The sequence below is a fragment of the Podarcis bocagei genome, assembly GCF_964188305.1.
Source record: "Podarcis bocagei genome assembly, chromosome: 1".
Classification (NCBI taxonomy): domain Eukaryota; kingdom Metazoa; phylum Chordata; class Lepidosauria; order Squamata; family Lacertidae; genus Podarcis; species Podarcis bocagei.
The window spans coordinates 58,912,991-58,929,282 of record NC_138125.1 but is presented as its reverse complement, the minus strand read 5'-3'; the positions used below and the strand labels follow the sequence as shown (position 1 = coordinate 58,929,282).

Sequence of the window (16,292 nt, the reverse complement as noted above, 5' to 3'; positions counted from 1 at the left end):
GAGAAATATCATTTCAGAAGATAGATATAGCTGTAGCTTGGCCACTTAGTATGGGGGAAGAAAACCCTTGACATGTACTGCCACCTGTTGGGAATCATATGAAATTTCTCCCAGTCCCAACAGAAATATTTATAACAGATTTTCTGTCATCTATATAACACCATTCCCTAAGTAATATTCTAAGGTAAGGAACAGACACATTGCATTTGCTGTGGGGTGGAGGGTGAGGAAATGGGTATAATTACCTCACTCAATTATAAGGGTGGGAGAGGGAACGTATTTATGAATAGATGAACAAGGAGAAACATGTTAGTTTTGTCCATTTAATTAATACATCAATATCAGATATTTAAAATCTCTCTAAAAAATATGCAAATTAGGCTTAGGCTCAGTGAAATCTTTACATTGTTTAAATTAAATATATAGTGTTGGATCCTAACTTCAAAGTTGGTTCAAAGGTAAGCCTGCAAGATCGCTAACTAAGATGGGATGGTATTCTTATAGATTTTGAGAGGGCACCCTCCCAAATCCTGGATTTTGATTATTTTGAAGGGAAGATTGCAGGCCAGTGGAAAAATACAGGCTAAGCTTCCTTTCCAAGCCAGGGATACAGGCATTAACATGACAAAAGGTGTTGATGGCCCTTCTAAGTGGAATCATGGGCCTGGGCAGACAGAAGGTTGCCAAGGTAACTGGGTGGGAAGTGACAAGGAAAGAGCATCTTAAGCAAGGTGTGCTGGGAAGAAGAAGGGAGAAGAAAATTAAGATCCCTCTTGGGCAGGCTGGCTGGGAGAGATGCTTTTGACTCCAGTGCTGGATGGAAATGAAATGACCGTGCTGTAAGATCTGGACTCCCTCCATGCAGACTGAAGGTGTAAATAGGTGGATAAATCATATTTCTTAAACCTACAACAGTCTCTACCACGTCACCAATTCTCCAAAAGAAGACAGACCCTGGGTAAGTGCCCAGAATCTTGCTACCACTTGGCAGAGAGTGGGGGTAGCACCCAACTTTTGTGATAGTATGATCATATGATACCAGTTCTTTGTTCACCTGAGCTTGTTTCTGTTCTGGTTCTAGACACAATTCAAAGTGCTGGTCTTAACTTAGCCCTCAACTTATTTGGACTTCAAGGTGTTGTTGGACTCCGACTCTCTTCAGCCCCAGCCACTGTGGCCAAAGATTGGGAATGCTGGGGTTTTAAGTCCATCAACACCTAGAGGTGCAACAGTTCCCCAGGCCTGCTTGAAATCCCTAAAATGGCTTATTACCAAGTCATCTAAAGCAGTGTTCCCCAACCTTGGGCCTCCAGCTGTTTTTGGACTACAACTCCCATCATCCCTTGCTAGCAAGACCAGTGGTCAAGGATGATGGGAATTGTAGTCCAAAAACAGCTGGAGGCCCAAGGTTGGGGAACACTGATCTAAAGGATTGCCTTCTCTCACAGAAACCTAGCCAAGCCCATACGATCTTTCTGAGATGCCCTCTCCAGGCCCACCCACCCACCAAATTACATGCAGCAAGTGACCACCAGGGAAAGATGTGGCTTCCGTGATGCTTTTCCAAACTCGTTGGCCTTTTCAGTAGCAGATGAAGACCCATTTTCACTTTCCTTGGCATTTACATCTTATAATCTTCCAGTGATCAATAGAACTTCTGATAGTTTTGGACTTTTAAGATCTATGAATTTTTCATTCCTATTAGTGTTGTTGCCTTCATTTTTATCCCCTGGTACTGTTTCATGGTATATCTTTCTAGGTACTGTAGCTATTTTATGTATATGGTTAGCCATTATTCAGTGGCATATAAATGTAAATTAGCCAGTAAGCTGAATAGATAAGCAATATGTGCTGTTGCAGAAGGGGTTTTATCCAAATGAGACACAAGACCTTGTTATGTACAAAGACTTCAGAATCAGGGCCCTAGGGAACAATTAAGAACAGTTCTGTATAATATTATCATGCCTCCAGAAAAGGTTTTCTTCCCCATCAAATATTGTCCTTTATTAGTCAACCCTATTGAACAGCCTTCAATAGTCTCTCCTGCTTGTCCATGCATGGATAGATGAATCATATGTGAGTTGCTTTCCACGGTCTCTCTCTTTCACAAACCATGACACATTTTGGAGCTTCTGCAATCATGGAATTGTGGTGGGACTGAAAGTCTACAGTGCTAATTTATCTAATAAGAGGTGCTCCACTTTGTGAAAATTCAAGTTACCTGTGTGCATATTACACTAGTTGCAACTGTTAAGTTAGAAATCATTTAATGCTAGGGTAGCCATGGGCCCTGCATTGCAGAGGACATTTGAAAGTGTTCTTCTTGAAGGCTATCTTGTCCAAGTCCAGATTAAAGATACAAAACCATAAGAAAGAAGAGCAGGAAGTTTTAAGTTCCACTTCTGAAAGTTAGCATTTGGATAGCAGCTACATAGGCCACCTAGTCTTCCCCACTATGGAGAGAAATGTTGGACGCTACAGTAATTATTTCTAAATTTGCATCAATAGGCATGAATTAGCACCAAAAAGAATTATAATAATAATTTTTTTAAAAAAAATACCCAGCCCTCCCTGGCCAGAGCCGGGCTCAGGGCGGCTAACACCAGTAAAATTACAATAAAAACATAATAGGGGGGAGGACCAATTTAAAATACAAGTTAAAATACAATTTAAAATGCAGCCTCATTTTAAAAGTAGCCCATAGATCAAAACCATAAGGGGAGGGAAACATAAGGGTCAGACTGAGTCCAAACCAAAGGCCAGGTGGAACAGCTCTGTCTTGCAGGCCCTGCGGAAAGATGTCAAATCCTGCAGGGCCCTAGTCTCTTGTGACAGAGCATTCCACCAAGAAGAAGAAGACAACACAAGTCATCTTTTCCTTTCTCTTTTTGGTAGTTACTTGTGGTAGTGGGGAGAACTGGGAGGCCACACAAGTTGCCCTCTCCTAAGGATATACCCACCAGTGTTACACTGAAAAACATTGCCTGAGCTTCCTTGTTGTTGCACCACCATAATGGCGGTGGCAGAGGGTGGGTACATTTTGTGAACACTCTCTTCGTTCTGCTTCACCCACACACCCTGTGTAATGATGCTTTTTAAAAGGCCAGCCCCAAAAGGTGGGGGAAGTGTGTGTGCAGCTGCAGCACCAGCACCAAGGCCTTCCATATCACCACTCCAGTATTTCATATATAGGCAGGACTTCACCGAAACGGTTTGCTGAGTGTGCCGACGCTACTACACCAGGTTGCTGTCGCTTACTGCATTTGCATCACCCTGGCTTCCCTGCTGCCCCGTCCCCTTTCCTTCCCAGGGGAGCAATAGTGATCCATCTGCCTGGAAGCCAGCATAGAGGCTTCCACCCACCTAGCAAGCTGCTCCTGGTCTTCATAGACAAGACAGCCCTGATCAGCTGGAACTTCAGACCATGTTTTGTTGTTCTTGGTAATGTGGGGTGTCATTGTTACTACGATCACGGTCTCTTTACAACAAGAAGAAAAAATGGTACCAAAGCTGCAGCTTATGCACACTACAAGCAGCAGCAGTTTTGAATCCCCACTGTTAGGGGTTTTTTTGTACTACTTGAAATCTTGAGGTCCCCCCCCAAGCATGCAAATACTTCCCTATTGGGCATGGGTACTGCTGTTTAGGCTCTATATTTGGAGAATGAGAAGCTCCCAGCCCCTTTTTCACATCATACATTTGGCAAAGCCCTTGTAATGGCACATAATCTGGTTTAGTTGTTTTCTGACACAGCGTTACACACACACACCTGAGAATAACAAGATTTGTCAACATAGTTTGGTTTACAATGATGGTAATGAATTGCCGGTTCCTTGGGGGTGCTTTCTTTTTTCGTGAATCCCCTTAAAAACTTTGCACAAAACTACCCCAACCTCTGTTTTGCTTCTGCCATTTGTTCTTTTTCAGGGGGCAGTGGAACACCACCATTTCTTTTGAAGTGGCAAGAAATTTTAAATTGACGCTGTATGAATATGCACCTGCTGGTAAAAATAGATGCACCCACATGCACGCTCTGAGTAAAAATATATGTGGGAGGTGAGGAGATGAATGGTTATTTTTAAACCAGACTCGCAGCATGATAGGAATTATTTTCTCTAAATGAATGCCTCCTAATTGGAGGATAAGTTAACTGAGCTAATAACGGTGTACACTACACCTAACATTTTAAAATCTTCATGTAAACCAGGGATTTTCAACTTCCATGTTTCCAGAAGCCACACACTTCTCCAGGCAACTTTTTTTTGGTGGGGGAGGAGGAAGGAATTCAATGTCTAAACTAATAGTCACACAAGTTGTTATTCGGCAAGAAAGCTGGTACCATCTGGCAAGTCAGAGGAGTGAGCCATTGCATAAGAATGTATACTACATATTACATACGATGCATTACATAAGCAAATATACAACATGCCAAATCTAAAAGAAATATAGAACATTAAGGAACTGAATATCTGTTTTTTAAAACGTGAAATTGTTGTTCAAGAAAATGTAGATTGTTTTATTTTTTACTACTACACTATGAAAAATGTGATAGGGTACCTAGAAACAGATAAACTTTTGGAGGGCCCAGTCTGTCAACTTAACCTATACAGTGGTACCTCGGGTTAAGTACTTAATTCGTTCCGGAGGTCCGTTCTTAACCTGAAACTGCCGCACCACCGGAGCCCGATTTCTGTTCTCATCCTGAAGCAAAGTTCTTAACCTGAAGCATTATTTATGGGTTAGCGGACTCTGCAACCTGAAGCGTATGTAACCTGAAGTGTATGTAACCTGAGGTACCACTGTACAAAGGATTGCCATATTGTTGCTAAATCAGAATAATTTCTGGATTCAGGTTAGATATCCTACTGCAAGACTGCAGGATTTAAAACTATGGCAGGGTTCAATGATATTACATCCTAGACCTCAAGATTCACCACATGAACTTCAAAACTGTCATAGTATGAATATCTCCACCCCACCCCGCAGCCACGTAAAAACAGCAGCTGTTTGAAAGCTGCTCAGAGATTTGCAGCCTAAGGAGCAGTCCCTGCTGAAAGATTAGTGAGCAAAGTGGAGGTGAAGAGGTCAGGTGGGTAAGAAAGATGCAGCTAATTCTCCTGTTGTGCCGCTTATTTCATGCCCAACGAAACAAAAACGTTCTTCTAGAGCGTCCTAAAAAAACCTAGGCAGGTGATTCCCCAGAGAACACCTTGAAACCCAATAAATATGTGCATAATTTGCATAGCTCAATGATTAGCCTGCCTGTACCACTGCCACAAAGCTTAGAGATCAGCACCTCAAGGCATAGTTCCGCAATCCAGATACAGACTTCTGATGCACATACATGCAATGGCGCCCCCAGTTATTTCAGTAGAAGGTGCTGGTTTGGACACACACAGGAATGCATGGGTGGATCTGCTCCTCCATTGAAATGAACGAGAAAGCAGCTGTAGGAACAGACTTGCCATACTTGTATAAGAGTACCCACACCTGGCAAGAATTGCTGGACTGGGTTGTATACGGATATGCAGTTAAGCAGGGCTTTTTGAGAGACGCTATTTGAGAGGAAGGCAGGGATGGGGAGTCAGGAAAGAGCCTCGGCTCAGTTGTAGAGCATTTGCCTTACATGCAGAAGGTCCCGAGATCAATCCCTCTGTATCTCCAGATGGGCTGCCTCAGACCCTGGACAGTTGCTGCTGCTCAGTGTAAACAATACTAAGCTAGGTAGGCCAATTGTCTGACTCAGTATAAGGCAGCTTCCTATGGTTATGTGTGCAAAGGTTGTGCACATAAAAGGTGCATAAGAATAGGGTATGTTCATATAGTGGCACCTGCCCCTTCCCTATGTATGCATACCCCCATAGGCATTAGAAGAGCCCTGCTGGATCAGACCAAAGGCCTATCTCGTAGAAGCCTGTTTCTCACAGTGCCCAACCAGATGCCTACAGGAAGCCCACTGGTAAGACACAAAGGCAACAGCCAGCCCTCACAGTTGGTCCCAGCAACTGCCTCTGATCCTGAATAGTTCACTCTCCCTGCATTCGTCCATGACTGAAATTGAATTGGGAATGTCTCTAGCTCGAACGAAACACAATTTGGAGTAACTGTTTATACAGTTCTGCTTTTGCCGCAATGTTTCGAGCCACGGTAGGCTAAAGCAGGTTCCAACCTCTAGCAACTGTAGCATTCCATAACTTTTTGTTCTGCTTTCCAAGGCTCATCCTTCAAGTCTTACTAGGTGATGAGCCTATTGGTCTTCTTGCCCCAGATTATGGGGAGCATGGGGGTGCAAGGGAGGAAAGAGGAAGAGTCTGATGGGACTCATTAGGTGATTCTTGCCCATAGAATTTAGATTGCTTGCATTATGAACTAAACTTTTGTGGGGAGGGTGTGTTAAGGTTTGTAATCCAAATAAAATATGATACAAGTTATAGTATCATTGTTATATACTGTTTCCAGAGGAGGTACTGTGCTAGCCTGATGTTGCAGAAAATATAACAAAGTTTTGTAGAGTTTTAAATACCCTTAAATACAAATGTGTTTATGGACTAGAGCCCACTGCATCAGATGGATGAATTGCTATCCCCAGTTGGCATGTATTTCTAAAGGGGGAATCAGAAAAAGCCAAGAAAGAATATGGGCTAATATGACAGGTCCTATATACAATGTGTGTTTCACTTCAGCTGAATTCTTCTGGTGCCATATTTTATTTGTGTATGTTCTTGTTGCTTAGGAAACCTTTGGTTAGCCAAGGTATGGCCAATTAACTAAGCCCAGAAACATAATGAAAAGCAATTTGAGATACCAACTACAGTACAATATCTCAAATCAGAAAAGTGATTTCGGAACTTCCACAAATAGAAGCTGGAATGATAATTCAGAAATGAATACATGAAAAATATTGATTAACACAGTGGTAGCTCATATAGTGGCTTTTTTGGGTGGGTCACTACCAGCTTTGTTTTGTCTGAAACCCTGGAGAACTGCTACTGGTTCCGTGTCAGTGCCATTAAGCCAGATAAACCAATGGTCTGGCTGAGTATAAGGACATGTTCCTATGGACCATTGGTATGAACTTACGGTGCTCTATGACAGAGGAGAACCCATCCTTAATGGAAGCCTAGCAGAGGCTCAGATGCTGCTACTTTGGCACTATGTAGGAGGCATTGAGCAAGCTCTGAGATCACCAGCCAACATCAAGCACTATTATTCACCCAGTGACTATGGGCAGTATCTAACAAACTTCCCGCTTGCACAATGCAACTTTCCCCCAAAGGAGATTTAGGGGAATATGGGAGCGGGGAGGTTTTGCTGGGCAAGTGGAAATCCTTGCATTGATGGAACAAGTTAATTGGATACTGCCATATGTGTGGTGCTGAAGTAGTCACTCCTCTGCCTGCAACATTCTCCTGACAACATCCATCATTAAGGGCATTGGGTCCCGCTTTCTCTTGCAGGAATGCTGAGCAATGGAAGCTGGTGGGCCACCAGCAAACTGCCATGTGAACCATTACTGGTGTGGTACTCTAAGCATTACAAGGCAGGTTTTGCTGATAGCCAAACAGAGTGAGTTTATTGGTCCACTCTTTATTGATGCCATGGGCTCCATTGCATTGACCAGCTCAAGTACAAAGATTAGAAGGGGGTGGGAAGAAAGAAATCACAGTGTAATCCTGAAACTTCTTTATCCCTATGGCAATTTTATAGTGTTTCAATGTAAATGACTAAGGAGTTACATACTGCTGTTCTTCCGTCTCCCTTTTGGCCCCTTTTATACTTTACAGATCCTGGACTTAAATCCTAAATTTAGTACAAGAGTTTGGCTGGTATAAAGAGCTTGTACACAGTATCCAGAGGGAATAAATCAATGAAACCGAGTAGCAAAGCAGTTTAGGTAGAGATGCTTAAGACTTTGGAGGCATTCATTGTGTAGTATAAGGATGTGGAACTTCTATCGTCCCTGACTATTAGTCATGCTTACTGGGGCTGATGAGACTTGGAATTCAACATCATCTGGAGAATCTCAAGTTCCCCAACAAAAGGCTGTATCCAACCAAGTCAGTGCATTTATTTGTTTATTTTTTTAAATACTGAAGTGAAATAAATAAAATAAGTCAGCATAGAGACATTGAAATCGATAGACTTGAGCTGGTCATGTTGATAGATTTCAATGGATCTGTTCCGAGTATGACTTAGACTCAATCCACATACGTAAGATGGCATTTGCAAAGATGCCCTGTTGTTGCCAAAGGTCAGTACCACCGCCCTGTGACAGCAACCTGCTACTTTCATGAACCCATGAGCTTTGATTCCTATAAACACAGTTCAGAGGCTTACCAAGAAGCTAGAAATGGGATACAGACATGACACTGCAATGGGTGTATAATGACACCTACTCAGTAGACAGTACCCCTCTTCTTCAGACATTAACCCTTGCTTTCAGAGGATGTGTGGAGGGAGGTGCAGGGCTGTTTCACCCTAGATGTGAACATCTCAGAACTCCACTGCCAGACCTTCACATGTTGAGTGCAAAGTCTGAAGGGGGAACTTAAGATGCTTTTAGCTGAATGTCCACAGGCTCAGCATGCTTTGAAGTGTTGTGTGGTTGGAGGCCCCCATTGCTTGGAGGAACCTGTTCCATCGGGGTCCAAATCAACGGGAAGCAGGGCTATTCTACCACCTCTGCAGATATACCAGCTGCCTTTGGATGTATCTGAAGAAGCCATTCCACCAGACAACCCATGACAGCTGTTATAAATACTGTTACATTAATAGCTGGTGCCTGAGCTTGCTTTTTTCCCTTTACCCTTTCCCTCTCTTTTTCTTTGTGTGTCATATTGCCTTACTTACATTCGCGCCTTACTAATGATTTTGTATCCCACTCCAGGATTCTTTGCAGCAGAAGAGCAGGACAAAAATGCTTCAAATGAAAAACATCTGAAAGTGCTTCAGAGTGCTTTCTAATTATCACAGCTGCATCTGTACACAGCAGCTCACCTTCCTGCTTAGCATTTTCAAACATGATTAACATTTTAAGAGAGAGTGTGGATTTGACATTCCATTGAATATTTTATTGTTTACAGCTAGAAGCAGCAGCGCAGGTAAGTCCAATGCCTCCAATGACCATCCAGAGTGCGGCAAATGATGAAGGCTGTGACAAAGAGGCCTCTATTGTACATAGTGGGATTTATGTCTTAAGTAAATATGCACTAGACTATGCCGCACACAGATAAGCAATGCAATGTGTATACTTGAGGACATCAATCTCACTATATGGCATAGTCATTAAGCCCTGCATGCTCCCTGTTTTGCTTTTGTGCTCAAGGTCCCATTTCTAACTATCTGAACGTGCTTCTCCATGTATCATAACATTGCTCAAGATCTCCTGTGGATAATCTCACTCTTGTCTCTGTACTAATATCCAAAGCATTTGGATGTTGCCAATTTTAGAAGTCGGTTTATAGAGAGGTTCAGACTCCCACTTCCCAGATCAGGTTTGCTATCATGAGTTAAACTTTGGAATACAGAAAGTTACCTTTCACAGAGTCAGACTTTTGGCCAGGGATGCAGGTGGCGCTGTGGTCTAAACCACTGAGCCCTGGGCTTGCCGATCAAAAGGTAGGTGGTTCAAATCCCTGCGACGGGGTGAGCTCCCATTGCTCAGTCCCTGCTCCTGCCCACCTAGCAGTTCGAAAGCACATCAAAGTGCAAGTAGATAAATAGCTACCACTCTGGCGGGAAGCATTTCCGTGTCCTGCTCTGGTTTCGCCAGAAGCGGCTTAGTCATGCTGGCCGCATGACCCAGAAAAACTGTCGGCGGATAAACGTCGGCTCCCTTGGCCAGTAAAGCAAGATGAGTGCCGCAACCCCAGAGTTGTTCACGACTGGACTTAACTGTCAGGGGTCCTTTACCTTTACCTTTTTAGCTCAGTATTGTCTCCAGTGCTCCAGACCTTCAGTTTAGACCTTCTACATATAGAGCATGTGCTCAGCCACTGAGAAACAGTCCTTTCCCTTGCTCATGCCAGAAGAGCAAATCCAAAACAATGGCTCCCCAGTGCCAAGATGTTCTGTTTCCATCAACACTGCTTTGTGAAGGGGGTCACTATAATTATTTTACATACTAAAAGCTTTAAAGTTAGCACTGTCAGTATTTCTTGCACTCTATTTCTTTCTCACTTCTCTTGCTAACATTCTCTCTCTTTCTCTTGATAAAAAGGTAAAGGACCCCTGGACGGTTACGTCCAGTGAAAGGCAACTATGGGGTTGCGGCCCCCATCTCACTTTTCAGGCCAAGGGAGCCGGTATTTTTCCACACACAGATGAGCTTTCCGGCTCATCTGGCCAGCATGACTAAACCGCTTCTGGCACAACGGAACACCGTGACGGAAACCAGAGTGCACGGAAACACCATTTACCTTCCTGCCGCAGCAGTACCTGTTTATCTACTTGCACTGGTGTGCTTTCAAACTGCTAGATTGGCAGAAGCTGGGACAGAGCAACAGGAGCTCACCCCATCATGCAGATTCGAACCACCGACCTTCCAATTGGCAAGCCCAAGAGGCTCAGTGGTTTAGACCACAGTGCCACCCACCCACCCACCCACCCACACACACACACACACACACAACATCAGATATATCATTCCCTGCTTCTAATGAAGTTAACTCTAGCCCATCAACACGTTTGTCAAATCAATGTTACTTTTTGAGCTGCCACAAAACTCTTTGGCAGCCAACCTAAACATATGTTTTAGGCTGTACACCCCATTAGACACAATAATACTTACTGGTACTTCTGAGTAAGCATGCATAGGATGACAATGTGGTTTGGGGGTTTTTTTTGCAGCAATAGACTAACATGGCTACCACTCTGGAAATTGCTCAAAAAGTATAGATTACAGCTCATGGCACAGAAATATTAATATTTCTTCATCAGTGACTTTAAAGTAATACTAATATTTCCAGAGCAGGACTTATGTTAGTCTGAATTCCAAAGTCACGGACTTTGAATACCCTTGAATAAGTGAGCTGGTTTACACTTCTGAATCACACCATCTGATGACTGCAGCCTCAAATGATGACTTGAAGATGCGAAGAGCCATTACAGAGCGAAACACAACAGGTAGAAGTTGCATGTCAGTCTCATACCACTACAAACAGAATGCTTTTCAGTTTACATGTTCAACCAAGTCATCAACTATTGAGAACTCCAGGAAGGTTCATTAATGTTTATGTATAAACTGGCCCAATGTCTACATTGCTTTTACTATAAAACAGAATGAACATATGCACTTCTCTGAAGAAACTGAGAAATATAGATTGGGGGGGAGACAGAAATGAGTACTACATACTATCTATATGCAAGTATGAGTTGATTTGTTGTTGTTTAGTCGTTTAGTTGTGTCCGACTCTTTGTGACCCCATGGACCAGAGCATGCCAGGCGCTCCTGTCTTCCACTGCCTCCCGCAGTTTGGTCAAACTCATGCTGGTAGCTTCGAGAACACTATCCAACCATCTCGTCCTATGTCGTCCCCTTCTCCTTGTGCCCTCCATCTTTCCCAACATCAGGGTCTTTTCCAGGGAGTCTTCTCTTCTCATGAGGTGGCCAAAGTAAAACCCAATGGTTGTATTGTAAGGGGTCTCAGGCAAAAGACATGTTAATATATTGGTTTTTCCAGTTTAGGGTTTTTAAAACTGATGTATGTTTATGGTATGACCTGAGGAACGTCTAATCAGAACAGCCAATGGCCAGGGAGGATGGGAACTGTAGCTGACCCAACATCTGGAGAGTTATAGGTTCACCATCCCTGAATAGTGTTTATGAGCCAGGAGCTAGATACCCTTACTTCAAATGTCAGGTGAGCAAAGAAGGCACTTACCGTATTTTTTGCACCATGACGCTCACTTTTTTCTTCCTAGAAAGTAAGGGGAAATGTCTGTGCGTGTTATGGAGGGAATGCCTACGGGTGGCATGCCTACGGATTTTCCTCCTCTAAAAACTACGTGCGTGTTATGGTCAGGTGTGTGTTATAGAGTGAAAAATACGGTATATTCAGGTTCTCCATCCAGTATATACGTGGATGATGTTATTGCTGTACCTTTACAGAACTGTTATAAGAACTACTGAGATACAGAGATGAAATGCTAGGCAAATTGTAGTAAAACAACAGCAACATGTAGCTATTATTATTAAACAATCACTAGAGGAAATGCAAACCTTTGGAAAAGCATTTCACAATGGAAACAATCTAGCCAACATTAGGGACTCTGAACTAGGATGTCACCCAGTTCAAGAAATGGAAGTTTAGTATATTCATTGGTTAATCAATTTGTTCAATCTGCATACAAAATCAATAGCGTTGAAGAAAATATACATTGTTGGGAGATGCTGCACATATGCTCCACAGTGGACATAATCTTAGGAGAAGCATCACCCCTCACTTTCCTCCTCTCATGCATAGGTGGGCTTTGCTCTTTTAATATATGACACTTGCCACCTGCTGTTTGTATAATTAATCTCACGGGTTAAACGATATAGCCGAATGTTCAGGCTCCACTGACCTCAAAAGGAAAGAGTTCAGCAGAAGCTTAAATATCTAACTGAAGTCAATGGGGACTTTGTAGCATTTAGTGCTGTAGCCATCCTAAAACAAGAAGTATCTATTCTGATAGGTTGCACAGAGCATACTAGCAAATGGGTAGTTCCTCTTCCAATGAGAACTAGATCAATGTCCACTTGCATCCCCCAACCACTACCTTTCCTTTAATCCCTCTTCATTTACCTTTGAGCAGGACGGCTGCAAAGAGGAAAATGCCAGCAGTGCTAACACAGGGCTGTGCCAACATGAGATTCGCATTCGCTGGAGTTATAACACATCATTAAGTGTGCAATTCAGTGGGGCTTACTTTTGAGTAGACACGCATAGATAGGATGGCGCTAAAAGGGCTTCGCCTTATTAATACTGGGCGGATTTCTTGGTCTGCAGAGATTTCCTATGGACCAGGGTCCCTGCACCCAGGAAAGCAGAGAGCTTGCAGCTGCAGAGTGCTTGCAGTTTTTGAACAACCTCCTGCCGGGTAACCTGTCTTGGTCCAGGTACTGCGCATATATTTCCCTTCCCACCAGGAGTGAGAACAATTGGGTGAGCGCGCGCCTTCCAGCAATGTGCAGCTGAAGCGGCAGCAGGTTGATTTAAATCCCCTTTTCGCGTTGGAAGCGCGCGCACGCCCACACCTGCAACCGACATAAACAGAGCTGCTTCTTTTTTACACCCTGTCCTCACAAGGTCCCGTCCAGAGCAGATCACGCTGATCCAAGGTGACAAGCAGCCCCGCGCGGATCAAGAGGAGATCGCCCTCCCCAGACGCCGGAGAACGCGAGACAAACCCGCGGGAGCCCCAGACATTAACTTGCAAACAAACGCGAGCAAGGCGGCCAATCGCCAGCGCCGCCCGCCGCCTGACTTGGGCCCCGGGGAAACGTTTCGCAAGAGGCGCGCTTCCAACAAGATTCCCGCGCGGCAGGAATACTACCCAAAAACTTGTGTTTGCTTGCTTCCTCCACAATGCATAACTCTTGAGTAACCCGCAAAACCCCATCCAGCGTAATATTCCGGGTTGTTTTCCCTTGTGGGCATTGCAAACGGCATTTGACGCGAGCCTCTCTCTCTTGCAAAACCCCTTAAGAATTTGGAAGCAGCAGCGAGCTCTTGCTGCTGATTTACAAATGTTTGGTCGGCAGGACGTCCCACTCGGTTCAGTGGGACTTGCATCTTGAATATGTTTAGGATTGCGGCCGGGTTCGTGTCTATTCAGAAGTAAGTCTCAAGTGCACCTAGGAGAGCAGCCTTGCAGTGCAATGTCTGCTCAGGAGTAAGTCCCATTAAGTGCAATGGGGTTTACTCTCAGGCAAGCGGATATAGGATTGCAACCCGATCCTATGATACGCCCACTCTGAACTAAGCCCCGCTTATTTTTTAATGAGGCTTATGATGCACAGAACTGCAGACTTGAGGTTTTTTTTATTATTATCATCATCATCATCATTATTTAAGCGGTTTGCTAGCCCTCGGCCCTTGCAAGGGTTAAAGCCGGTAGGGAAGAGGAAAAGCTCTATCCTTCTCCCAAGGGAGACTAATATTTGAAATGTCATTCTCCAGCCTTGAGCTGCAGCTGGATGCTTCTTTCATCCTGTAGGGTCGGCAGGAAGGACGCGGAGAATCCCGCCGCCTGATAAGCCCACACGCAACAACGGAACGGAACAGCCACGCGCGAGCAAAGCAACCCACTCGAGACCCAGCCCGATCTTCTCACCCCACCCCTGCCGGCAAACCAAGGAAGGGGGAAAAGGAACAGAAAAGCCGGTTTCCTCCTCACCCTTCTGTCGATGCCATGGTCCAGCGGAAGCCCCCCTGTCTTGCCTTCCCAAGAAATCCAAGGGTTTAAACCACGCGCGGCCTCTTTCCGGGTGGGGAAACTTCTTCTTCTCCTTTTATCTTTGGGTGTCGCAGAACCCCTTTAGTTCCTGCCTTGTATAATCCTCCCGGCTCCGAAAGGCGATCATCCAAGAAGCTTGGCTGGTCTCGAGATCTAAGCCCCGACGCCGCCACCTCCTCTTGCTCCTGCTACTCGGAGGGAGGTTTCTCAACGTCTCCTTCCAGAGGCTTGAATGTCTTCAGGGTAGTAGTGGAAAGAGAGAGAGAGAGAGAGAGAATATGAAATAGGGGAGGGAGGGAGGGGGGCGAAGAGAGAAGATGGTCAATGGCAAACGACAGGCAAGGGCTCCGAGGCTGTGTGCTGGTGGGCACCTGCGCTACGATCCTTGGCTTTCTGCGCCTTTCCGGAGGGCTGCCTGGCGAGGGAGTGCAGTGTGTGTTTGTTTGTGTGTGTGTGTGTGTGAGGGAGGGAGGGAGGCGAAGGGGGTTGTGTGTATGTGGAAGAGGCGGTGGGTGACTTCACATTGCCATGGTGTTTGTTGGCTGAGGCTGGATTGGAAGGCTTTAACGGTGGATTTGCAGTCTATCCCTCTCTATTTTAGGCGAGAGCTGACATCACCCGGTGTGGTTGCAAATCCCCCTCCCCGAGTCTCTTTATAAAGGGAGGGGGCAGCCCTCCCGGGAGGGAAGACGCGTGAATCTATAGGAATGAAGGCGATCCCGGGCTGAGATCGGCAGCTGGGGAACTCCGAGGCCGAGCACAACTCTACGCCCCCTCCCTCGCTCCCTCCTCATGCTCGCTCGCTTGCATTGCTATTATTATTTCGACGCTTTTCCTCGATGGCTTGGATTAGCTGACGGGGAGGGAGGCGTCTCCACTGTCTCACCAGCCTGCACAGACGATCGATTCCTTTTGTGCTCGTTGTCTGATCCCAGTGGCAACAGCAGCAGCAAGCGTCTATCGGTTCTCCCACCACCCTGCTAACGAGGGAATATATTGCCCCCTCGTCCCTATTAGCAGCTCCGCGCCGGGCTTGCAATGCGTGTGCGGCTCTCTCCGCTCCCTCCCACACCCTTTCCGCCGTTTACCGTGGAGGTGGGGGGCCACATGGCGCGCGCACCCCTCCCCACTCGGCCACTCACTCGCTATCAGCTCCGGAGCCTCCCGGCGGCCTGGAAGAGCTAATTGGGAAGTCGGACTAATTAGTAGTGCAAGCGCTCGCATTGCTGGAATTCTGTCGGCAAGTGACGCTTGTGATCATATTTGTAGAACGAAGACATACACAGAGAGAGAGAGAGACAGACAGAGAGAGAGCATCCTCTGGTCCGGCAGAGAAGGGGTTAACCGCCCCCCCCCCCGCACTCCAATGCTGTCACATTTATTGTCCTTTAAAACCTGCCTGAATATCCGATTGGAACTCGGGCGGGAGGGGGCGGGGCTACTGTACACTAATGAATTAATACTCGCGACACGAGACAAAGGGCGGCTTTACTGAACGCTGCGCAGACAGAGGAGGACAGGAAGCCAAATAAGCTTCTCAGCCAGTCAGACCGCTCTCTTTCTCTAAGTTGCCTTGTAGAATTAATAGGGCTCGATACGATTCCCTATCGTTGAGGGCTGCTCTTATCCGCTAGCGTTAGGGAGATTTCCAAAGAATCAGGGAGGTTTCTGGAAACTCCAAACGGAGAGAAACTATGGGACTCTGATGCAATCCTAACATTTCTTTTAAAAGAAATCCTTCTGGAGAGATGACGGTGACTTGTGTGGAATGGATGTTGGGTAATATAAGCTTGCCTGCTTTCTTTAGCGGCTGAGCCATTGTTTCTTCTTTCCACTACTGCATATCTGTTGGA

At 45.2% G+C, this 16,292-nt stretch overlaps 1 protein-coding gene across 3 annotated transcripts in view; it reads right to left on the bottom strand.

Annotated features, from left to right (window-relative positions):
- Nucleotides 1–15,704, bottom strand: part of SLC1A2 (solute carrier family 1 member 2) — a 103,276-nt gene extending 87,572 nt beyond the window's left edge. The window contains exons 1-2 of one of the 3 annotated variants that reach the window (XM_081165037.1): nt 15,582–15,704; nt 14,380–14,675 (exon numbers count right to left, since the gene is read on the bottom strand). In XM_081165037.1, coding sequence (XP_081021163.1) covers nt 14,380–14,396 — 17 coding nt within the window. In that variant the 5' untranslated portion in view covers nt 14,397–14,675; nt 15,582–15,704. Of the gene's footprint in view, nt 1–14,379; nt 15,132–15,325; nt 15,478–15,581 lie in introns of those variants that run through there. The other 2 variants (XM_081165036.1, XM_081165038.1) reach the window with 2 other exon arrangements.
- Between the last annotated feature and the right edge of the window lie 588 nt (nt 15,705–16,292).